Consider the following 25,133-nt stretch of genomic DNA (forward strand, 5'->3'; position numbering starts at 1 on the left):
TAACTGTTGATATTGCCAGTATTCAGTATTCAGGAAACAAACAAATGACAAGCACACAATTTCAAACTATGTGTTTTAATTGGAAAAAAAGGTAGCCCAGCTTAAACAAAAAAGGGGGATCAGGTGCTCGACTGAGGGACTTGAAAATCCCAAGAACATTCCTTACCACATCAACAACTGACACCCACAAAGCATCGTGATGTCACCGATTGAAACGCTATTTGCGCGCACCACCGCTAACTAGCTAGCCATTTCACATCGGTTACACTTACATTTCGACATGAATCGCCTTCATCAGAGCCTTACATGCTAACAACGTCAATACTGTCAGGAGTAGCAACTAAACAGGTTATTCAAACAAGAGTATACATTCCACTTGAATAACAAAAGACAGAGAAATAAACAAAGAAAAACGTATTTACGTTTGTTGTTGCTTCAGACCTTTTGGCTTGCCTCAATGTAAGCAATTGATCCAAAGTGCCTCTCTCTGTAACAATTTCCTCACTATATTGCCACTTCTGGAGAAAAAAGAAACATTCTCAATTCCCCAGAATTTCAAGGTAGTGCCATGATTGACATTCACGTGCTGCTGCGCGATCAATAGTTTTGGTGTGTAACAGTATAACTTTATGTCCGTCCCCTCGCCCATACCAGGGCTCGAACCAGACAGATGCTTCGTGGGTGTCAGTTGTTGATGTGTGCAGAGGGTCTGGTTTGAGCCCGGATATGGGCGAGGGGACGGACTAAAGTTACACTGTTACATTGATGCTGTTGACCCGGATCACTGGTTGCTGCGGAAAAGGAGGAGGTCAAAAGGGGGGTGAGTGTAACTGATGTGAAATGCTATTAGCGCGCACCACCGCTAACTAGCTAGCCATTTCACATCTGTTACACGTGCAGATAGCTGTTTTGTGTTCAGCTGCTCTTAATTTGAGCATGCGTTTTCATCTGACCAATGAAAACCAAGCTCACATGGGCATTTGAGCATATAAACAACATGTGTATTGTATATTGTATTCTTTACCCGAACATGGGTAATAGAATACTTTTGTGTCATTTGAGTTGGAACAATGTGTACAATGACCGCAGTGATAGAACACATTAGGTGGACCAGTGAGCCAGGTATAGGGCGCAGGTGTAGCAATCGGGAGCACACTGTGCACTACGCAGTTTCTGATATTGCGAACCCTCCTAAAGCCTATCAGGGGAGGATTAGACGCAAAGACTTTGAGCGATGGTGTCACTCTGAAGAATGGCAAAGTGTTTGAGGATCATGCGTTTGATCTGCCCTGCAGACGGGTTGTATTCAGTGAAAAAAAACAACCAAAGCAGATTTCTCCCGTCTTTTTTGGTGAGGGGTACAGCTTTATCAGTCTCTCGTGCTCGCTTATGAGCCATGTTGAGGAGACTAGCACTGTAGCTGTGTTCGACTAACCTCTTTTTTTCATGATTTCAGCTTTAGTCTCAAAATTATCATTGTGTTTGAACTGTTTGTCCGATTTCTAAACATTGCACGATCTATAAACTAATGATTCAACGTTTATAAACTACTTATAAACCCTTTACAAGTCCTTTGTAACATAAATGTAAATAATGTAAAGTGTTACTCTTCTGAAAGATTGTTAGAAAGACGGTAGATTGTTAGAAATCATGATGGAGATCTTGAACAAAGCATGTCAATATTGTCAGCATCAGTGGCGACCCGGCAGAGCCCCACCTGTTTTGAGCCCCATATTTTTAGCAAACAAAATATACACTTTTTTTACCTGTTTTGCATGTTATTTTGGCATTAATACGTGTCATATATAAGTTTACAAGCTATGGCATAAAGGGATGACAAGCGAATAAGAGGCAATCTGTAATTTCGATTAAAACATTAATGAGCAAGCTAGGATTATTAACGTATTCCATATATCAATTTTTTTAACACGTTTGAAATGTACAGCAATAGAATTCAGAACATGGGCCGTTCTTATAGTGTTCTCCCTGTACACCAAGACAGAACCGTAGGATAAATAAAGGGGGCATATAAATTTACAATGAAAGCTTTTTACAAAATTCAATGATTACATTTCTCTAAAACAGGTTATAGGCTACATGTGCACCACCAAGTCAGAACAATAGGCAAAATTAAGAGGGGCAAATAGACCAAATTATTACGGTGATGCACATGGTCTACTAATAGCTTACTACACAACATACACTTAGTATTACTTTCTCAGCTACAGTATACATTACTCCCTGGAATATTACATCACTTATGCAGCAACATACAATACATTTTTGGACTCACCTTGTTGTACTGTGCTCACTTGAACAGGAAAAGGAAGGTGGCACAGTGGTTGTAAGAGCTTTCATTGTCTGTTTATATGCCCCCTTTATTTGTCCTATAATTCTGACTTGGTGTACAGGGAGAAAACTGTAGGTACCCTCATATTCTGAATTCTTGACTTATTACACATTTTGTTGTGTTACAGCCTGAAATCAAAATGTATTAAATTGATTGTTTTTCTAACCCATCTACACACAATGGCACATAATGATAAATTGAAAACATGTTTAAGACATTTTTGCTAATTTATTGAAAATAAATACAGAAATATTTCATTTACATACGTATTTACACCCCTGGGTCAATACATGTTAGAATCACCTTAGGTAGCGATTACAGCTGTGAATGTTCCTGGTTAAGTCTCTAAGAGCTTTGCTAGACAACCATTATCAAGTCTTGGCATAGATTTTAAAGCAGATTTATGTCAAAACTGTAACTCAACCACTCAGGAACATTCACTGTGTTCTTGGTAAGCAACTCCAGTGTAGATTTGACCTTGTGTTTTTGGTTATTGTCCTGCTGAAAGTTCAATTATTCTCCCAGTGTCTGGTGGAAAGCAGACTGAATCCTCTCTAATTCCATTCAGTTTCTTACTTACAGTGCCTTGCGAAAGTATTCGGCCCCCTTGAACTTTGCGACCTTTTGCCACATTTCAGGCTTCAAACATAAAGATATAAAACTGTATTTTTTTGTGAAGAATCAACAACAAGTGGGACACAATCATGAAGTGGAACGACATTTATTGGATATTTCAAACTTTTTTAACAAATCAAAAACAGAAAAATTGGGCGTGCAAAATTATTCAGCCCCCTTAAGTTAATACTTTGTAGCGCCACCTTTTGCTGCGATTACAGCTGTACGTCGCTTGGGGTATGTCTCTATCAGTTTTGCACATCGAGAGACTGACATTTTTTCCCATTCCTCCTTGCAAAACAGCTCGAGCTCAGTGAGGTTGGATGGAGAGCATTTGTGAACAGCAGTTTTCAGTTCTTTCCACAGATTCTCGATTGGATTCAGGTCTGGACTTTGACTTGGCCATTCTAACACCTGGATATGTTTATTTTTGAACCATTCCATTGTAGATTTTGCTTTATGTTTTGGATCATTGTCTTGTTGGAAGACAAATCTCCGTCCCAGTCTCAGGTCTTTTGCAGACTCCATCAGGTTTTCTTCCAGAATGGTCCTGTATTTGGCTCCATCCATCTTCCCATCAATTTTAACCATCTTCCCTGTCCCTGCTGAAGAAAAGCAGGTCCAAACCCACCACCAGGGTGATGAGCTGTGTTGCTTTTACGCCAAACATAACGTTTTGCATTGTTGCCAAAAAGTTCAATTTTGGTTTCATCTGACCAGAGCACCTTCTTCCACATGTTTGGTGTGTCTCCCAGGTGGCTTGTGGCAAACTTTAAACGACACTTTTTATGGATATCTTTAAGAAATGGCTTTCTTCTTGCCACTCTTCCATAAAGGCCAGATTTGTGCAATATACGACTGATTGTTGTCCTATGGACAGAGTCTCCCACCTCAGCTGTAGATCTCTGCAGTTCATCCAGAGTGATCATGGGCCTCTTGGCTGCATCTCTGATCAGTCTTCTCCTTGTATGAGTTGAAAGTTTAGAGGGACGGCCAGGTCTTGGTAGATTTGCAGTGGTCTGATACTCCTTTCATTTCAATATTATCGCTTGCACAGTGCTCCTTGGGATGTTTAAAGCTTGGGAAATCTTTTTGTATCCAAATCCGGCTTTAAACTTCTTCACAACAGTATCTCGGACCTGCCTGGTGTGTTCCTTGTTCTTCATGATGCTCTCTGCGCTTTTAACGGACCTCTGAGACTATCACAGTGCAGGTGCATTTATACGGAGACTTGATTACACACAGGTGGATTGTATTTATCATCATTAGTCATTTAGGTCAACATTGGATCATTCAGAGATCCTCAATGAACTTCTGGAGAGAGTTTGCTGCACTGAAAGTAAAGGGGCTGAATAATTTTGCACGCCCAATTTTTCAGTTTTTGATTTGTTAAAAAAGTTTGAAATATCCAATAAATGTCGTTCGACTTCATGATTGTGTCCCACTTGTTGTTGATTCTTCACAAAAAAATACAGTTTTATATCTTTATGTTTGAAGCCTGAAATGTGGCAAAAGGTCGCAAAGTTCAAGGGGGCCGAATACTTTCGCAAGGCACTGTATACTGAAAAGCTTCCCATTATTTAAGGAGGAGAAGCATACCCATCACATGATCAAATCAAATTGTATTGGTCACATGCACATGGTTAGCAGATGTTAGTGCAGAATGTAGTGAAATGCTTGTGCTTCTAGTTCCGACAGTGAAGCAATATCTAACATGTAATCTAACAATTCCACAACAACTACCTAATACACACTAATCTAAGTAGAGAAATGGAATAAGAATATATACATATAAATATATAGATGAGCAATGATAGAGCGGCATTGGCAAGATGCAATAGATATAAAATATAGTATATTCATATGAGATGAGTGATGCAAGATACAGTGCCTTGCAAAAGTATTCACCCCTTGGCGTTTTCCTATTTTGTTGCATTACAACCTGTAATTTAAATGTTTTTTATTTGGATTTCATGTCATGGACATACACAAAATAGTCAAAATTGGTTGAAATTGAAATGAAAAAAAATTACTTGTTTCAAAAATAAAAAAATAAAAAACATTTGAAAACTGGTGTGTGCATATGTATTCACACCATTTACTATGAAGCCCCTAAATGAGATCTGGTGCAACCAATTACCTTCAGAAGTCGCATGATCTCAGTATATATGCACCAGTTTTGAAAGGCCCCAGTGTCTGCAACACCACTAAGCAAGGGGCACCACCAAGCAAGCGACACCATGAAGACCAAGGAGCTCTCCAAACAGGTCAGGGACAAAGTTGTGGAGAAGTACAGATCAGGGTTGGGTTATAAAAAAAGATCTGAAACTTTGAACATACCACAGAGCACCATTAAATCTATTCTTTTTTTTTATTTTTATATGGCACCACAACAAACTTGCCACCCACGAAAACATACGGACCAAGCCAGGAGCGCATTAATCAGAGGCAACAAAGAGACCAAAGATAACCCTGAAGGAGCTGCAAAGCTCCACAGCTGAGATTGGAGTGTCTGTCCATAGGACCACTTTAAGCCGTACACTCCACAGAGCTTGGCTTTACGGAAGAGTGGCCAGAAAAAAATACATTGCTTAAAGAAAAAAATAAGCAAACACATTTGGTGTTTGCCAAAAGACATGTGGGAGACTCCCCAAACATATGGAACATATGTGTTCTCTGGTCAAACCCAACACCTCTCATCAGCCCGAGAACACAGTCCCAATGTTTTTCCATCAGCAGGGACTGGGAAACTGGTCAGAATTGAAGGAGTGATGGATCGTACTGAATCCAGGGAAATTCTTGAGGAAAATCTGTCCCAGTCTTCCAGAGACTTGAGACTGGGACGGAGGTTCACCTTCCAGCGGGACAATGACCCTAAGCATACTGCTAAAGCAACACTCGAGTGGTTTAAGGGGAAACATTTAAATGTCTTGGAATGGCCTAGTCAAAGTCCAGACCTCAATCCAACTAATAATCTGTGGTATGACTTAAAGATTACTGTACACCATCTGGAACCCATCCAACTTGAAAGAGCTGGAGCAGTTTTGCCTTGAAGAATGGGCAAAAATCCCAGTGGCTAGATGAGCCAAGCTTATAGAGACATATCCCAAGAGACTAGCAGGTGCAATTGCTGCAAAAGGTGGATCTACAAAGTATTGACTTTAGGGGGGTGAATAATTATGCACGCTCAAGTTCTTTTTTTCTTTTTTTCTTTTCTTGTTTGTTTCGCAATATAAATATATTTTGCATCTTCAAAGTGGTAGAAATGTTGTTTAAATCAAATCAATTTTATTTCCAGGTTGTAAGGCAACAAAATAGGAAAAATGCCAAGGGGGGTGAATAATTTTGCAAGGCACTGTATGTAAACATTATTAAAGAGGCATTGTTAAAGTGACTAGTGATCAATTTATTATAGTGGCCAATGATTTCAAGTCTGTATGTAGGCAGCAGCCCCTATTATATTCATGGCAGGGATTCATTGACGTGTGTGGGCTGGCCAAGCCCTCGAATGAAGTGCTCTGCAATGATGTTATGTGGGATTGCTGGAGAGAAAATATGCATTATGGAGATGCTTGAACTAAGTTGAAAGTCCAGATATTGATATTGAGTATGACGAGTAGTAGTTTTGATCTCATATACAGGTAATTTGAATGTCAAAAACAATCACATATATCGTATACCATAAGATGCTGTTAATTTTTTTCTAAACCTTGCTCCATCATATTACCACTAGAGGGTGTGAGAGCTGTTTACAGGAAAATGGTGACTGTCTTTTTTAAGGAAGGCAAAGACAGAACATATTTAGAAAATAACAAAACATACAGTTTACATTTTGATATTTGCATCATTAGTTACAAGTTACATTAGATATAGCCTATGCAGCAACCAATGTCTTAAAGTGAACAACACCCTCACAATTCCTGAACCTACACTATCCCTAGTGCATTCAATTGTACTGTATTTACTATGAGTTGCCTATACTGTGCTACATTGTTGTATGAGGTGTTATATGTGCCTCACTAGTCTACCTAGACAAGGGGTGTTACACTACCTCCCCGTCTTGGTAGGCCTAAAGACCCTGTTCCCCTGCTTCACTGTATAGTAACGACCCCACACTCTTAGAAAAAACAGGTGCTATCAAGAACCTAAAAGGGTTCTTTGGCAGTCCCCATAGGAGAACCATTTGAACAACCCTTTTTGGTTCCAGGTAGAACCCTTTTGGTTCCAGGTAGAAACCTTTACACAGAAGGTTGTACATGGAACCCAAAATAATTCTACATGGAACCAAAAATGGTTCTGCCTCGACCCAAAAAGGGTCCTCCCATGGGGACAGATACAGTGGGGCAAAAAAGTATTTAGTCAGCCACCAATTGTGCAAGTTCTCCCACTTAAAAAGATGAGAGAGGCCTGTAATTTTCATCATAGGTACACTTCAACTATGACAGACAAAATGAGGGGGAAAAATCCAGAAAATCACATTGTAGGATTTTTAATGAATTTATTTGCAAATTATGGTGGAAAATCCGGCTCAGATAGCATCATATATAAATGTTCATGCAGATCAAAGCTCTTATCAAATCCAGACATATTAATATGCTTAATATGCTTTAAAAAGACACTTCCGGTTTGGGCAATTACCCGGGAGAAAAGTGATTATTCTAGGGATGGAACATTTGTAACAATACCGGGAAAATATTCAAACCTAGTCTGTAGCTTATTCTTTAGATGTTCAGGGCTGGTGATGAACCATGATGTGCAGGCATAATCAAAGAGACCCTGAACACTGAAACATGCATGAGAGCATCAGCTGTTACGGACGACTGTGTGATCACACTCTCCGCAGCCGATGTGAGTAAGACCTTTAAACAGTTCAACATTCACAAGGCCGCTGGGCCAGACGGATTACCAGGACCAGTACTCCGAGTGTCTTCACTGACATTTTCAACCTCTCTCTGTATGAGTCTGTAATACCAACATGTTTCAAGCAGACCACCAGAGTCCCTGTGCTCAATAACACTAAGGTAACCTGCCTAAATAACTACCGACCCGTAGCACTCACATCTGTAGCCATGAAATGCTTTGAAAGGCTGGTCATGGTTCACATCAACACCATTATCCCAGAGACCCTAGACCCACTCCAATTTGCATACCACACTGCCCTTTCCTACCTTGACAAAAGGAACACATATGTGAGAATGCTATTCATTGACTACAGCTCAGCGTTCAACACCATAGTGCCCTTAAAGCTCATCACCAAGGTAAGGATCCTGGGACTAAACACTTCCCTCTGCAACTGGATCCTGGACTTCCTGATGGGCCGCCCCCAGGTGGTAAGGGTAGGTAACAACACATCCGCCACGCCTAATCCTCAACAACATCATTAAGTTTTCTGATGACAACAGTGGTAGGCCTGATCACCGACAACGATGAGACAGCCTATAGGGAGGAGGTCAGAGACCTGACCATGTGGTGCAAGGACAACAGCCTCTCCCTCAACATGATCAAGACAAAGGAGATGATTGTGGACTACAGGAAAAGGAGGACCGAGCATGTCCCCATTTTCATCGACGGGGCTGTAGTGGAGCAGGTTGAGAGCATCAAGTTCATTGGGGTCTACATCACCAACAAACTAACATGGTCAAAGCACACCAAGACAGTTGTGAAGAGGGCACGACAAAACCTATTCCCCGTCAGGAGAGTGAAAAGATTTGGCATGGGTCCTCAGATCCTCAAAAGGTTTTACAGCTGCACCATCGAGAGCAACAAACTGGTTGCATCACTGGCTAGTATGGTGCGTGTAGTGCGTTCAGCCCAGTACATCACCAGGGCCAAGCTTCCTGCCATCCAGGACCTCTATACTAGGCGGTGTCAGAGGAAGGCCCTAAAAATTGTAAAAGACTCCAGCCGCCATAAACTGTTCTCTCTGCTACCGTAAGGCAAGCAGTACCGGAGCGCCAAGTCTACGTCCAAGAGGCTTCTAAACAGCTTCGACCCCCAAGCCATAAGACTCCTGGACCGCTAATACACATGCATTCAGGTCCGACTTGGCGCAGACAGCACCATCAATAAACGAGAGATATTTGCCAAATTAGCCACATTTACGTTTATTTAAATACATCCCATAACAAATTACAAAAACACTATTCCTTGTGTTTCCTATTTTATTTATAGTTTTTTAGGTTATTTTCCTAAAACAATAATTGTCCACCTCATGGTTCAGCTGTCGGAGATTGGAGAACTAAATGCATCAGGGTATTGCATGCATAGGCCTATAGGCTTACTGTAGGTGTCCACTGTATGAAAATAAAATATATAAAAAAATGGCCTATATAAAGGAAGAGATGTTTAGGCTTAACCCCAGAGAGATAGAGATATGTTGGCGGCATGCTGTGACACGGACATGCATGTCAGATGGCTACTGCGTCTGCTACATAGATATATATGTATCTGAATATTTTGTATAAAGATAATCATTTTATTGTTGGATTATAGGAGTAACTATGGTAAGCCTGAAACATTCTTCCTTACCTCAAGTTCAGCTGTCAGAGTCAGTTGGAATGCCGGTGCACATTGCATTCATATCATAGGCTTGCAGTAGCTAAAGCTTAATAATGTGTGGTATGATTGTGTGGTATGATTTTTATGTGTGGTAGTTTATGTGTGGCATGATGGGTGACTGAAAGTCGAACGAGGTCAGTGGCAGTAATGCACCTAATTTATGAAAGTTGCCAATCACAATATAAAGTCAAGAGAAGAAAAAGCCTAGAAGGAGGAGAGATGACCAGAAACGATTCGGTTGACAGTTTTATGTGTGGATTAATTGTCGGAGTAGAGGACCTTGTGCATTTCAGGTAAAATAACTACTCAATGTTTATATCCCAGGACAAATTAGCTAACAACAACAAGCTAGCTAAATATGACAAATGACCTAGCTAGCTAAATTGACATAAATGTTGAATGCTTTTCGACCTGTCCCTAAATTAATGTAATTGGGTCAGTTATTTAAATATTTTAACCTGTGTGTTGTGATCGCGTTTGTTGTGGGGGGGAATGCACTCCCTCCCCTGTGCCCAATAAAAAAAAACACACACACAACCCTCCAAAGAAAAAAAAAAGTTTGATAACTCTCCTCTACTTTGGACCACCTCTCCCCCGAATCAATTGCGATCTGTCCCTTACCACTGATGAAATGATCGGAGCTGACCCTATACTACAAGCTGTGTGGGTTCAGGTCTTGCAGTTTCTTCGCTTTTCTGACAGTTATTGAGTCTTATTTACTTGGTGTTTCATGATTGCAGGTAATCTGTAAAAATATTTTTCCCCTGTTGTCATTCCTGCCTTGTTAGAACAGACAAATGCTGCACAGAAATCGACTATGAATCAACTCGTTTTAGGCATTGTTAAGGGTCGCCACTCAGCTTTTGTTGTCGGAAGAATTGATGCCTTTGACTTCCAACAGGGCCGTACGTCGCCTGTCAATCTAGAATTATTAAACGACACACCATTTTGACCAATCATAACCATCAGTGGTTTATAAGGACATGTCAGTCAGCCATTCAGAGCACTACAAAGCGACACTCAAAATAAGTAGGTGTGGTCTTTGACAATGAAACTGTATTTCATGGTTTACAGTGGGCGGGGGTTAAATACAGTGGATTGATTACGTTTTCATCGACACTGTTGTGTGGTTTGTCTTCAAATGATCAGTATTGCTCATCAAAAATTACACAGGGACTTTGCGATGTAATCAGAAGCAGTGCAAGGGATCAAGTCGATTCGAAAAGGTGACTTGATCTGACAGACGCTAACGTTAGCTTGCTAGCTACAGTTTATCTCGGTCAACGTAAATCTGTCAAAAGGGATGCCGCTGCAATCCAAGTCAGACGGATTCAGGGGTTCTTTGGATTTGATGTCTAATTTAATCGGCATAAGAAGTTTTTCGATAAAAGCTTTACCGATAAATCAATCTCGTACGAATATCTTTTTAATTGCTGAAGTTTAGGAACTAACTGCTCTGACACAGTCAGTGCTTGCTAGCTAACTTGCATAACAACAACAAATCTGTTGCTCGTCCTCGCCCGCTAAGAGCAACATAAGTGAAATTGGTAAAGACATTTCCGTTTCACAAAGAGCGTCGACGTTATCTTTGGTAAGAACAACGTTTATGTGAAATGTGTAGATTAGCTAGCTACTGTAGCCAACTACCTAGCAAGCAGAGGTTTAGTGGGGGATGGGTCAGCAAGACCGATGTATGTTATAATGTATGTATGTTATAATGTATGTATGTTAAGTTTGGTATAGTTACATGAGAGATGGAGGATACTTAATTAAGTAGGGTGTTTGATCAGGGAGGATGGGTTGACATAATGCGAACGTCTAGCAACCCAAAGGCTGTAAATTCCAATCTCATCATAGACAACTTTAGCAACATACTACCTTTTTAGCTACTTTATAATTTTAGCCAAGATATAACCACCTAGCTAGAATTCGTAACATATATGTTTTGCAAAGTGCGTAACATATTTTGCAAATTCGTAACATAATACGAATTGTAATTCATATCATATGAAATGGGTGATGGGTTCCACAAACTGAGTGGTGGAAAAAGTACCCAATTGTCATACTTGAGTAAAAGTAAAGATACCTTAATAGAAAATGACTAAAGTGAAAGTCACCCAGTAAAATCCTACTTGAGTGAAAAAACTAAGGTCGGGTCTTAAATATACTTGCGTATCAAAAGTAAAAGTACAAATAATTTCAAAACTATTTTTTAAATTTATGGATAGCCAGGGGCACACTCCAACACTCAGACTTTGCATTTGTGTTTAATAAGTCTGCCATATCAGATGCAGTAGGGATGACCAGGGATTTTCTCTTTTAAGTGTGTGAATTAGACCATTTTCCTGTCCTGCTAAGCATTCAAAATATTATAAGTACTTTTGGGTGTCAGGGAAAATGTATGGAGTAAAAAGTATATTTTCTTCAGGAATGTAGTGAAGTAAATTAAAACGAAAAAAAAATATGAATAGTAAAGATATTTAAAAAAACTACTTCAGTAGTATTTTTACTTAAGTACTTTACACCACTGCAAACTAATACATACCTTACTAAATTTGACTTTTCGTATCTCAGATTTACTTACAGAATAATACAAAATGCTCTGAGACCAGGTTGCATTCACATATTGCTGAAAACCTACTCCACTGGGCTAGTTTGCTCAACCTGCCCCTGTCAAGTAGATTAATAACCACACCATAGGGATAACATTTATTTCATACACCCCGTTTTCCCACTAAGGAAGCCGTGAAAAAGTATTCTTAAAAGGTTGATGGAGTGTCTATTTTAACATTTCCCTTTCCTCTCACAGGCAACAATGAAACTGTTAGAAAACAGCAGTTTTGAAGCTCTGAGCTCTCAACTCTGTGTTGAAACGGGAGAGTCTCGCATCCTTGGAAGGTAATTACCATAACAGCACTAGACCAGCATCATCAGTCAATAAAATTACCTCATATCTAATCACTTATGACAAAGTGTTTTGTAACGCCTGCTTTACTGTTGCATGACGAACACATACAGTACCATTCAAAAGTTTGGACGCACCTACTCATTCAAGGGTTTTTGTTTCTTTTTTACTATTTTCTACATTGTAGAATAATAGTGAAGACATCAAAACTATGAAATAACACACATGGAATCATGTAGTAACCAAAAAAGTGTTAAACAAATCAAAATATATGTTATATTTGAGATTCTTCAAAGTGGCCACCCTTTGCCTTGATGACAGCTTTGCACACTTGCCATTCTCTCAGCTTCATAAGGTAGTCACCGGGAATGCATTTCAATTAACAGGTGTGCCTTAAGTTAATTTGTGGAATTTCTTTCCTAAATGCATTTGAGACAATCAGTTGTGGCAAGATAAGAGGTTGGTATACAGAAGATAGCCCTATTTGGTAAATGACCAAGTCCATATTATGGCAAGAACAGTTCAAATAAGCAAAGATAAATAACAGTCCATCATTACTTTAAGACATGCAGGTCAATAAATATGGAAAATGTAAATTACTTTTAAAATTTCTTCAAGTGCAGTCACAAAAACCATCAAGCGCTGTGATGAAACTGGTTCTCATGACCGCCACAGGAAAGGATGACCCAGAGTCACCACTGCTTCGAAGGATAAGTTCATTAGTTACCAGCCTCAGAAATTGCAGCCCAAATAAATGCTTCAGAGTTCAAGTAACAGACACATCTCAACATCAACTGTGTGAATCAGGCCTTCGTGGTCAAATTGCTGCAAAGAAACCACCATTAAAGGACACCAATAAGAAAAAGAGACTTGATGGGCCAAGAAACACGGGCAATGGACATTAGACTGGTGAAAATCTGTCCTTTGGTCTGATGACACGGTCTGTGATTTATTTAGAATTCAAGGCACACTTAATCAGCATGGCTACCACAGCATTCTGCAGCAATACGCGATCCCATCTGGTTTGCCCTTTGTCCCACTATCATTTGTTTTTCAACAGGATAATGGCCCAATAAACCTCCAGGCTGTGTAAGGGCTATTTGACCAATAAGGAGAGTGATGGAGTGCTGCTTCAGATGACTTGGCCTCCACAATCACCCGACCTCAACCCAATTGAGATGGTTCGGGATGAGTTGTACCGCAGAGTGAAGGAAAAGCAGCCAACAAATACTCAATGTATTTGGGAACTCCTTCAATACTGTTGGAAAAGTATTCCAGGTGATGCTATGAAAGCGACCTGTTGCACCCTCTACAACCACTGTGATTATTATTATTTGACCCTGTGGGTCATCTATGAAGGTGTGAATATCTTGGCCATGTAGTGTTATAATCTCCACCTGGCACAGCCAGAAGAGGACTGGACACCTCTGAGACTGGTTCCTTTTTATGTTTCTTCCTAGGTTCCTGCCTTATCTAAGGAGTTTTTCCTAGCCACCGTGCTTCTGCATTGCTTTCTGTTTGGGCTTTAGGCAACCCTGTTGTTTCTGTGTAGCACTTTGTGACATCGGCTGATGTAAAAAGGGCTTTATAAATACATTTGATTGAAGCGGGTTGAGATAATGCCAAGAATGTGCAAAGCTGTCATCAAGGCGAAGGGTAGCTACTTTGACGGATATAAAAAAATATATATTTTAACACTTGGTTACTACATAATTCCATGTGTTATTTCATAGTTTGTCTTTACTAATATATTCTACAATGTAGAAAATAGTACAAATAAAAACTCTTCAGTGAGTAGGTGTCCAAACAGTTACTAAATGTGCTGTCCTTTAGTAGGCCTGTGTGTGAACCGCAAGTGCATGGTGACAGATGGAACTGTAGGCTGCTACTACTACAGGATCAGCTGTTCATGGACCATAACACACCTCTCACCCTACCTCCTCTGTAGATGGTGCATGCATTCTGTGCCTCTCTTCGGGGGTGTATTTCTTATTGGGTTAATAGGCTGTATTTTAAAAAGGCAAGATTAACACTTTGAGGCTCTCTGGGAGCGTCAACAACACCATACAGCCTATGAAGGGTAAAGTCAAAGCTAAGGACACTGCATATGTAAACATAGAGGTAAGCAACAAACTGTCAGAATAATATGGTCAACTGAACTCCCACAGAGGTGTGTCTCTGTGCTAAAGATGTGGTGTAGGCTACCTAAAAGGTACCTGAGCAGGACCAGATGAGGCAATATTAGGGTTTAGGAATTGAGCCCTAATCCCCATCAAGTGATTACTGGTAATACAGACTATTTTGCTAAGGAGGTGTAATCTCTCACAAAAAGTATTGATCCCTTAGGATGGTGGATGAGTGTTGTGTTACGCAATGGGGGTAGATGAACTCAACTGCAGCAGCAGGGATTTTACAAAGGACTGTAGGTTGTGGAACCAGTCGGAACGGTGCAGGTGGTGGTGACTCCTTTCATGGTTCTGACCCATGGGGGCAGTGTGACCCAGGACAGGGTGTCCTCTAACAGGCCTTTGTGGCTATTTTTATACTGTAATGGAGAGTGGTATGGAGCATACACACACTCACAGCTGGACACTGATGGTGTTTAGCCTGCTGCTTACTGGATTAGTATGGCCCATGATGGCAGCAGAGGCCAAGCTGGCACAATTTGACTCTGAGGCTGACTTCTTTCCACCCCAATTAAAAGCCAAAGTCTGCAATTACTCAGAAATATTCAACTGGACCCATAATGATACAAAACGGAGCATGCAGTCACATGTTTGAGGTTCACATTCTATCATAGTTTTCCATGGAATGACTGTTTCTGGATAAAATGTTTTATTTAACCAGAAAGTCTGTTACAAATAGGCCTACACACACAAGCAACTATCCTATATAGCATGGGTGGGCAAACTTTTTGGCTCGAGGGCCACATTGGGATTTTGAAATCTGCATTTTTGGGGGGGGACAAATTGTTTGTTAAAATCAAGTGGTACAGCTGTCTAGGCAGTGCTTGAGGCATCACTACAGACCCGGATTCGATCCCAGGCTGTGTCACAGCTGACAGTGACTGGGAGACCCATGAGGCGGCGCACAATTGGCCCAGCATCGTCCGGGTTAGGAGAGGGTTTGGCAGGCCGTGATTTCCTTGTCCCATTGCGCTCTAGCGACTCCTGTGGTGGGCCAGGTGCTAGCACACTGACACGGTTGCCAGGTGTACGGTGTTTCTTCTGACATGGTGCGGCTAGCTTCTGGGTTAAGCGGGAATTGTGTCAAGAAGCAGTGCGGCTTGTCTGGGTCGTGTTTCGGAGGACGCACGGCTCTTGACCTCTGCCGAGTCTGTACGGGAGTTGCAGCGATGGGACAAGACTATAACTATCAATTGGATAACATGAAATTGGAGAGAGAAAAGGTATTTTAAAGATTGAAGTGCCTGGCGGGCAAAGCAGCGCCTCTTCAACCTCAGGAGGCTGAAGAAATTCGGCTTGTTACCAAAAGCACTCAAGCTTCTACAGAAGCACAATCGAGAGCTTCCTGTCGGGCTGTATCACCGCCTGGTACGGCAACTGCTCCGCCCACAACCGTAAGGCTCTCCAGAGGGTAGTGAGGTCTGCACAACGCATCACCGGGGGCAAACTACCTGCCCTCCAGGACACCTACACCACCCGATGTCACAGGAAGGCCATAAAGATCAAGGACAACAACCACCCGAGCCACTGCCTGTTCACCCCGCTATCATCCAGAAGGCGAGTTCAGTACAGGTGCATCAAATCAGGGACCGAGAGACTGGAAAACAGCTTCTATCTCAAGGCCATCAGACTGTTAAACAGCCACCACTAACATTGAGTGGCTGCTGCCAACACACTGACTCAACTCCAGCCACTTTAATAATGAAAATGGATGGAAATTGATGTAAAAATATATCACTAGCCACTTTAAACAATGCTACTTAATATAATGTTTACATACCCTACATTACTCATCTCATATGTATATACTGTACTCTATCATCTACTGCATCTTTATGTAATACATGTATCACTAGCCACTTTAAACTATGCCACTGTTTATATACCCTACATTACTCATCTCATATGTATGTACTGTCCTCGATACTATCTACTGCATCTTGCCTATGCCGTTCTGTACCATTACTCATTCATATCTATATGTACATATTCTTTATCCCTTTACACTTGTGTGTATAAGGTAGTAGTTTTGGAATTGTTATTGTAGATTACTCTGGTTATTACTGCATTGTCGGAACTAGAAGCACAAGCATTTCGCTACACTCGCATTAACATCTGCTAACCATGTGTATGTGACAAATGAGATTTGATTTGAAGTAGAGGTTTATTATTGTTAAAGGTACTACATAGGTGTGAACAGATATTTTTGCGAGAGAGAGCACTTGTGTAGCAGAAATATGCAGAAAGTAGTTTTGAACGCATTTTATTGAAGGGAAACTATTAGTCTTGAACCTTTTTGGCAACATAGTGATATTCTTATACTGAGCAATGAGGAATTAAACTACAAAATTCTAGTCTTCTCCCATTTTTTTTTTTTACCATTGCCCCCACCCACAAGGTGTATAAACAAATTAGATGGATACAAAATAAATGGGAAGAAAATAAATCAAGTGTAATTAGCACATGTAGGACAGTATGCAAGTGTGTGTGCATGGACTTTGCAGATGTATTTCTCACATGTGCAGCACAGAGTATTTGTTTTACAGTCCTTCTTTGGGGGGCAGAATTGGCATCTCTTGCCCGCTGCAGCCTCAGGTGGATCAGAACAAGATTCAGCCCCCTAAACAGCTTTCACAAGCTCTGCAGAGGCTGCTGTGCGGGGGAGGCGCTCCCTTCTTTGAATGTGTGGGGTTACAAGTGCCTTTCCCAGCTGCTCCAGGAACACCCTCTTTTTACGCTTATCAGGCATCCAGATAGGGTTGATCTTGTTCCATATCATGAAGGCATTGTATGAGGACACATCAATGATGTTATGGAAAATGACCAGGGGCCAGCAGGCAGTCATCCTCCTGCAGCTGTAAGTTCCAATCACCTTGTCCAGGCCTCCCTCCTTTGTTGTGGTTGTAGTTGTAGTCCAGAATGATGGCTGGCTTCCTATCCTCACGATCACTTATCTCAGCCGTTTTGTTCAGTGTGCTCAGGAGGACCACATTCTTGTTCCTCTTTGGGAGGTAAAAAACTAGAGTGGTGATGGGGGTGAAGGCAAACTTTGGGAAGGCCTCTCTCCCCCTTGTTGAGTGCAGGGTGGAGCTCAGGCTTGTTCTTTCTAACTGTGCCAACCATGGTGATCTTCCTCTTCAGGAGCTGCTGGCTGACTTCATAAGAAGTGAAGAAATTGTCACACGTGACATTGTGCCCCCTCAGTCCATCTGTCACATCAAGCACAACCCGCACCCCTGGTTCTTCTCCGGGCCTCCACTGGTCGGCTTCCCTGTGTGAACTTGCATCTTCCAATCGTAACTAGATTGTGCATCACAGGCCACCCATATCTTGATGCCATACTTTGCTGGCTTGCTGGGCATATACTTCTGTAAAGGACAGCAACCTTTGGACAAAAGAGATTACTATCAGCAATTAGTATCAATGTCACAGAAAACAATCACAATTCAATGATTTTACAGCAATACATAATTCAATTAACAGTGAAAATCACATTTCAGATATGAAAATAAAAATGTACCTCTGAATGGAACCAGTTGCTCATCCACTTACTTCAGGCCCAGGGTTGTAGAGGTATGGCAGACGCTCCACCCACTTCTCCCAGACCTCTCTTACGGCTGCCAGTTTCTCTCACATCTTGCACGTCTTGACTCACTGCTATCAAATCGTAGCATTCGGAAAATCGTCCTTCCACTCGCAGCATCTCAGAGACTACATGTAGCCCTTTGCCTCGGGAGCTATACACAACTGCTAAGATTAGCAGCCCTATGTAGGCACGCAGGTCAATCTCATCCATCCTTTTCCAGTTGTCTCCATATTTACGGAAACTCTTCAAATTTGTGATCTCCAGAAAGATTTTTTTCGATGGCTGGTGTGATGAACTTCTAGAATGTTGAGCCGATGTCCTGGGCATGGGAAACTGCATGTCTTGTGGGCCCTGGGGTCATCCTTACGACATTTTGTGCTGCCATCCAACCCTAGTTGTCATGGTGACAAGGACCAAGTTATAATTTTTGTCAAAGAACAGCAAAAATGTCCCTTTCAGCTTGGGGGATTTCTTCCTCATCTGAAGATGATGCATTGTGCTCTGGGTTGTATTCTTTCCCATATTCTTCAGATACCTCCTTCTCTTCTAAATCATCGTTCTCTTGTTCCTCCTGGGTATCCTGAAAAAAATCTGATCTGCGACCTGTTGGGCACTGAAACGTGCACTTATGACTACAGCAAAGATAACCTTTTTATAGCCTCTGACTGCATTCCCATTAGTAAACAATGCTTTCAATAAATGTTAATTTTGTTTTTATTTTGTCTGAACTTGAGTTGTGTTTTTTCGTGGAGGGGAGATGCTGCACAATAAAGTGATTTATTTTGTCTGAGTTCAATCAGTAAAACAATCTATATTTCTGTGTTTGTGGTGTGTAAATTATTTTATAATTGGCGGGTCAAAATGACTCTAAGACAATCTTTGTACCCCAGTGGTGTACAGCTTTCATGGAAATATGAACAAAGGTGATGTTTCACTTTTTCTAATGTTGGGGTCATGCTAGGAAAAGTCATATTTCAAGTTGAAAAAATATTATTTGGGGGATTTTCTCTGCTGTTAAATATAGTGGCGGGTCATTTTTTTTACCCTTACACAAGGGTTAAGCTAAAGTGTGCTGTTAGCTAGCTAACTTTAGCTGGCTGGCTCCTTTAGCGGAGGTTATTATTCGTTTCCCAGAGCGGTTTGCTTTTCTAGTTCGAGCCTAATGTTAGGCATTGTTGGCACTTTGTTCGTTGTTGTTTAACTAGCTTACGTGACGTGTGTACAACACCCATTGAATATGGCCGGTGTCAGTAAATGTCTGCAAAAAAGTGTAATGAAATTGTTGCTAATAGAGCTGGTTAGACTATGTTATCCAGAGGTGAACAAATCATCGGCCACAGCGTCAGGTGTGCGCTCCTAGAGCGAAACGAGATGGGTGGGGCTAAAGCTTTAGAGGGTGTGATCGATGCGGAATGGGTGTAGACAAAGAGCTCTTCACTAGATACCAAAACATTCAAAGGCCATTTTCTCAAAAGTGAGTTTACAAGTTGATCAACTTTCAAGGCAGAATTACTTTCCTCAAATGCAGTATATGACATACCATTTTGTAGCTCAGTCTCTACTTTTGATCCAATGTAAAAAATGTAAACACCATTTCACATTTTGCTACATAAGACCTACTCAATCCAGGTGGTGAGTCCCATTTGTCTGTTAATGGAAACTAGCCAGTCATGTGACACCCACCCTGACCTTTGCCCCTTCCTATAATTAGACTGGGCCACAGTGTGTCTGAGCCAGAGTTTGAGTTGCACAACCTCTTCTCTTGCATAGCTAAGGTTGGGGGGGAAATAAACATGACCAGACTCTGCACGACTCCCTCAACCTAGTGCCATTCCATCCACATGGAACTCAATGAAACAGACAACCGAGACTTGTTCAAAGCAATAAACACAAAGGAACATACAATGTGGGAGGGCCAGTAGATGAGATACTGTACGGTTTGCATTATTGAATTAGGGACATGATTAGTTTGAGACCATACCCATGTCCTCCGCAGTCAGTAAATGAATGGAATTCCACTTTTAATACAATGCCAACCGTTTAACTCTGGGTTTTGTCTCTCTCTTTAGGATCGAGAGCTACTCCTGCAAGATGGCTGGTGATGACAAGCACATGTTTAAGCAGTTCTGCCAGGAAGGGGAACCACATGTCCTAGAGGCCCTCTCGCCCCCCCAGTCCAGCGCCACGAGCCCACCCCAGTAAGGACCACAGCCACACAATGTTTTCATAACACAGGTCTGATCACTAGGAATGAAACCGATACCAATGGGGAGGGACTACCTGTTTTTGTTTTCCATTGTGAAATGTTTTCCTACAGTGTGCACTAATGAATACTACTCTGTAGATACTGGTGTTGTATCGCATCAGTTGTGGCACGTGAATGGAGAATCTTTTTTTAACTTCCCAACCAAATAACTCCACTCTCTACTCATCTCCATTGTTTTGCGCAGACTAGGGAAGAGCAGTGAGGATGGTGAGAACCCTCTGAGTGACAAGTGTTGCAGGAAGACATTGTTCTACCTCATCACCACGCTCAACGAGTCATTCAGGCCCGACTACGATTTCAGTGCAGCTCGGGGCCACGAGTTCAGCCGGGAGCCCAGCCTCAACTGGGTCAGTAGCGCTACCTCCGTTCCTCTCATGATTTTAACACATTGGGATGACTTTAAACCAGCTCAATTAAAACAGCCATTCAAGCCTAATTTCAGAATTGCTCACATACAGATGCTCTGAATCATCCCATGCAAGTCCCGGGAGCACATTGTTACAAAGCCATACACATAAGGGGGAGATGGTGAATTTTCTACAAGGGCCTTATGGAATATCACAGGCTGTAAGATAGAGGTGTCAAGCTCAATTCCTGGGAGGGCCGTGTGTCTGCTGGTTCCTTTTTATCACCTTTCAGTTTGTCTAATTAAGACCTCGACAACCAAGTGACTTATCAATAACCTTTTAATTATAACCTAACTAATAAATCATCTTAATTGATCAAACAAGTACAACGGAGGCCCTTCGGGAATTGAGTTTGACACCGCTGCTGTGAAGGCCTTTGCAGACTGTACGATTTTAGCCGTAGGCTCTGGCAAAGTTCTCGGTGTCAGATTTGTTTTGCCTTTGTCGTGTGGCTAGTGTTACGAGCCGATCCCGGTGACTGACCAATAGGAACATGGCCGGCACAGAGTATGCACACAATAATACGATTATTGTGAATAGTCAAATTTGTATAATAGTTTGATTGAAACTTTTGCATGCTGTGCAAGAATAATGATTTCCCTAATAATCATCTTGTTTAGGCTACCTGATGGGATTTTGAGGAATGCACAAAATCTCCAGTCAAAATAAAACGTTCTACCACAGCGACCATGTTATTTTGGGGAAGCCGATTTTGATTGAGTTCGGACAAATAAAGTTTTGTATGTGAACTTTTTCTAAGATGTATTCTTTGTTTTTCCAAACTCACTTCACTCGCGCATAAGCATAGACTGAGGCTTTCGCTGCTGGTGTTGGCACATGCCCAGGGGGAAATACACCGCTGCAGTTGACAGCCTGTGTCTGCTGACGTAGCCTCGCAAGCCAATTGCAGACCTGAAGAAAGTCGTACAATCTGGCCAGGTTGATATCAAGATTTTAATTTGGTAACATCGCACAGTGACGTGATAATCACAGAAGTCTGAATCCGACATACAGCAAAGGCCTTAAGAGGTCTATTCATCTGTAAGTAGAATGAGAAGTTGTAACGATTGTGTACCCTGCCTCCATCCAGGTGACGAATGCAGTCAACGGCAGCCTGTACTCATCAGTTGGAGTGGAGTTCAACACCCTGGGGCCAGAGCTGTGGAACTTCATCGACCAGGAAATTAGCCTGCAGGAATGTGACATATACAGGTGTGTGTGTGTGTGTGTGTGTGAAGGTACATGTACAGTATGTTTTCTGATTCTTGTTTGCTGCCTGTATATGAAGTAAATGTATATGTCCCCTCTTTGTCCTCAGCTACAACCCTGACCTGGACTCAGACCCCTTTGGGGAGGAAGGCAGCCTCTGGTCCTTCAACTACTTCTTCTACAACAAGAGGCTGAAGAGGATTGTATTTTTCACCTGTCGCTCCGTCAGGTGAGCAGCCACAGCAGACCTCACTCTGTCTCCATGCGATCTTTGACAGAACAAGAATTTGTTAGTTCTTACAGCCAGTATGAAATAGTTGGTGGCCTGTGGATGAGTTTCTATGGTACCTCATCTTTGTTATAAATCAGAAAATCTGTCTCGCGTTGCTGGTATGAATTGCTCACACCAAACTAGCATATTCTACTGTTTCTGGGGGGGTGGGTGGCTTTCACTATACAGCAGCAGGAGTTGATTGGGCTTGATGTGCCGAGGCAGCTAAAGCCCGTCTGGTCTCATGTGGTATGGGAGCGTAATCCATTACCAGGAGGACGAAAGGCTAGGGAAGGGGACTGAACAGATCAACTCCAAAAGCAATTTGTCAACTAGAGAGAACCATTGTACCGCTATGATTGAATAAGGAGTCATGATATTTCTGCTTTATTTCCAAAGTGTCCTGAGTGGGTACGGCCGCGGTTGTCTTGACAATGAGTTGGACATGGAGCTGAATGATGATGAGGAGGAGATAGAGGGATTCACCGAGGACAGGTGGGATCGTTTTACTATAGTAATGTTACTACCGGATTATACTCTAGTGCACAAATGGGCCTCTGTCTTACATATATAGTTTCATCAGTGCATGGGGTTGCATGTGTGTTTTGTCTAGATGGAGACATGATTGACACTACCTTGTTCTCTCCTTGTCTTCAGGTTCCCCAAAGCTCTCTGTGTCTAACGCTCTCCCGATGGAAGACAAGCCCATGTAGGCCGATACATCCTCCCCGTTTTGTTTTGTTTTCATCTGTTTTTCCCCCTCTTTTTTCCCCTGACCCAGAGAGCCATTTGCACATTTAGAGGAAGGATATCCCCGACAAGTGCATGTTTCACATCAGGTGGATCCAAACCATACCGTGAAGGACATTTTTGAAATGCCCATGGTTTCTTGTCTCCCTTTTACTGTGATTTTTATCCTCCATCATGGTCCCTGACTTAAGTATTGAACCTATGCCTGGTTTATGGTCAAGAGAGACCATGGACAGCTAACCCTGACAAGCACATTTTCTTTTATTGAAGATCCAATCCGATTGTCTATCCAGCTGATTTCCATTTGACTGCTTCCTCCGAGGTGTGGCTTTTATGTTCGACAGTGACGTTACTGTGAGAACTGAACTTTCATAGCACTGTGTTTTGAAACATGCAGCATTTGTAATGGAACCTCTTAATATGTTATGTTGAATCTACTGCAAAAAATAATCGAATCTAATTTTATTTGTAAAAAAAAAATGATTATCTACTGCACACAACCTTCTGTGGATGTGAACTTGAGATGGCACTGCCAAAGAGCAATACAACATATCACTTTCATAAGACTCACGTCTATCAGTAACCATATTCCCTCTGCATAATGTTTCCCTTAGATTACCTCAATCATGTCGTAAAACCTGTACCCATATTCCACTGCTGCAATCAAACGCATCCATTTATTTTATGCTCTGTTAAACTTGAAAGGCTTTGGTTTGAAGAGCTACTGAATGCGGGCAGCAAAGTCAGTGATATTTCCAGTAATTGATCATGTTCTACAGTATTTTTAGGTTAAAATACCCTTTTATCTATGACCTGTTTTGATTAAACTGAATAAAGTTGTTTGAACCAAAATGTTTTGGCAGAGAGGAGTGGACACAGGCAACATAATTACTAATTAAAATAGTTTGAACAGTAATGACTTATGATACAGCAGTACAAGATAAGAGAATGTCTTTACACAACTAAAATTGTTCCTATGGACATTGAGTGGAGCCTGACCTTTGCATTAAAGAGACAAGGTGTGGCATCAAACACTTGCACCTATTACGACAGCACATTGACCTACAAGACATTGGTTACATTATAACCACTTAATGAATGTGGAAACTACTATTAAAATAAGTCATAAATAGCTGACTTCAGTCTTAAAACAGTATAGCAGGTGGAGACGAGATCTTTGTAGACGGTGTTCATCAGTCTGATGTTCCAGGTGATTCAGTATTTAGGTCTGGTTTACTCCGAGAAAGAGCACTCTTATCCCCCCCAATTATAGCGTCCGCACACGAGCAGTGCTATTGAGGCCTTCTCCATTTTGAAGTAGTCAATTTCTTTGGTAAACAAGCTGAAAAGGTATATATTGCCATATGGAGTATTTGAACAGGTATAAAGCCAAGGTTTGAGATTTACTGCCAGCTGATTCCTGATGAGCTGAATGGAATTATATAATCCTTCCTTAACCCATGGAAAATCCCACCCAGTTGACTATTTAAAAGATGGTGAAAGTCCTCAATGGCAGTGCCCATGCGAAAACAGGCTTTTGGGCACCAGAGTCCTCTATCATTCTCTATGGGTTTAGTGAGCTCTTTATGGCAAAAATCACATGCCGATCCACCTCCACACTTTCTCTTGGGGTAGGCCCAGCAATGCTCAAGCCATTTTGTTTCAATCAGGAAAGAGGCAGAGAACAAAAGGCTTCATAATGGTAAACTTTCATAAAATTATTGGAATGGCACAAGAAATACTTAGCACCACTGATTGACCTTTTAAATGTTCTTAAATTGGTAAATGTCACTTTAACCTTGGAGACTTGGATCTTGAAGACTGGAGCAAAAGCAGGTAGGACCAGGGCCAGAAACAGGACTGGGAGAAGGGGACACCAAACCAGGCAAGTAGAGGTTGACTTCAGACAGCTGGATGATAAATAGAGGGGCTCAGGATCCCTCATACAGTGGGGATGAAGCAGCAAACAGAAACCTGCACGGTAGCGGGCTAATACCTCTTTCCTCCCTGCACACGTAAGCAAGGGTGTT

At 41.6% G+C, this 25,133-nt stretch overlaps 1 protein-coding gene across 2 annotated transcripts; it reads left to right on the forward strand.

Annotated features, from left to right (window-relative positions):
• Positions 1-10,582: 10,582 nt before the first annotated feature.
• maf1b (MAF1 homolog, negative regulator of RNA polymerase III b) lies at positions 10,583-23,955 on the forward strand. 2 transcript variants are annotated; one of them, XM_020494853.2, is made up of 8 exons: positions 10,583-10,749; positions 12,333-12,421; positions 20,270-20,398; positions 20,651-20,813; positions 21,964-22,085; positions 22,192-22,311; positions 22,753-22,848; positions 23,011-23,955. In XM_020494853.2, exons 2-8 carry the CDS (start codon positions 12,339-12,341, stop codon positions 23,033-23,035), a joined length of 738 nt encoding a protein of 245 aa, XP_020350442.1. In that variant the 5' UTR covers positions 10,583-10,749; positions 12,333-12,338; the 3' UTR covers positions 23,036-23,955. The 2 variants fall into 2 exon arrangements, with proteins under 2 accessions (XP_020350442.1, XP_020350441.1); XM_020494852.2 differs by having other exon boundaries at positions 10,594-11,114.
• The last annotated feature ends 1,178 nt before the right edge of the window (positions 23,956-25,133 follow it).

This window comes from Oncorhynchus kisutch, linkage group LG11 (genome assembly GCF_002021735.2).
Source record: "Oncorhynchus kisutch isolate 150728-3 linkage group LG11, Okis_V2, whole genome shotgun sequence".
Lineage (NCBI taxonomy): Eukaryota > Metazoa > Chordata > Actinopteri > Salmoniformes > Salmonidae > Oncorhynchus > Oncorhynchus kisutch.

Excerpts from the sequence above, each read along its gene's own strand:
- maf1b (XM_020494853.2), top strand. The coding sequence starts at position 12,339 with ATGAAACTGTTAGAAAACAGCAGTTTTGAAGCTCTGAGCTCTCAACTC. Across the intron at positions 12,422-20,269 it reads GAGTCTCGCATCCTTGGAAG|GATCGAGAGCTACTCCTGCA; the intron begins GTAATTACCATA and ends CTCTCTCTTTAG. Across the intron at positions 22,849-23,010 it reads GAGGGATTCACCGAGGACAG|GTTCCCCAAAGCTCTCTGTG; the intron begins GTGGGATCGTTT and ends CCTTGTCTTCAG.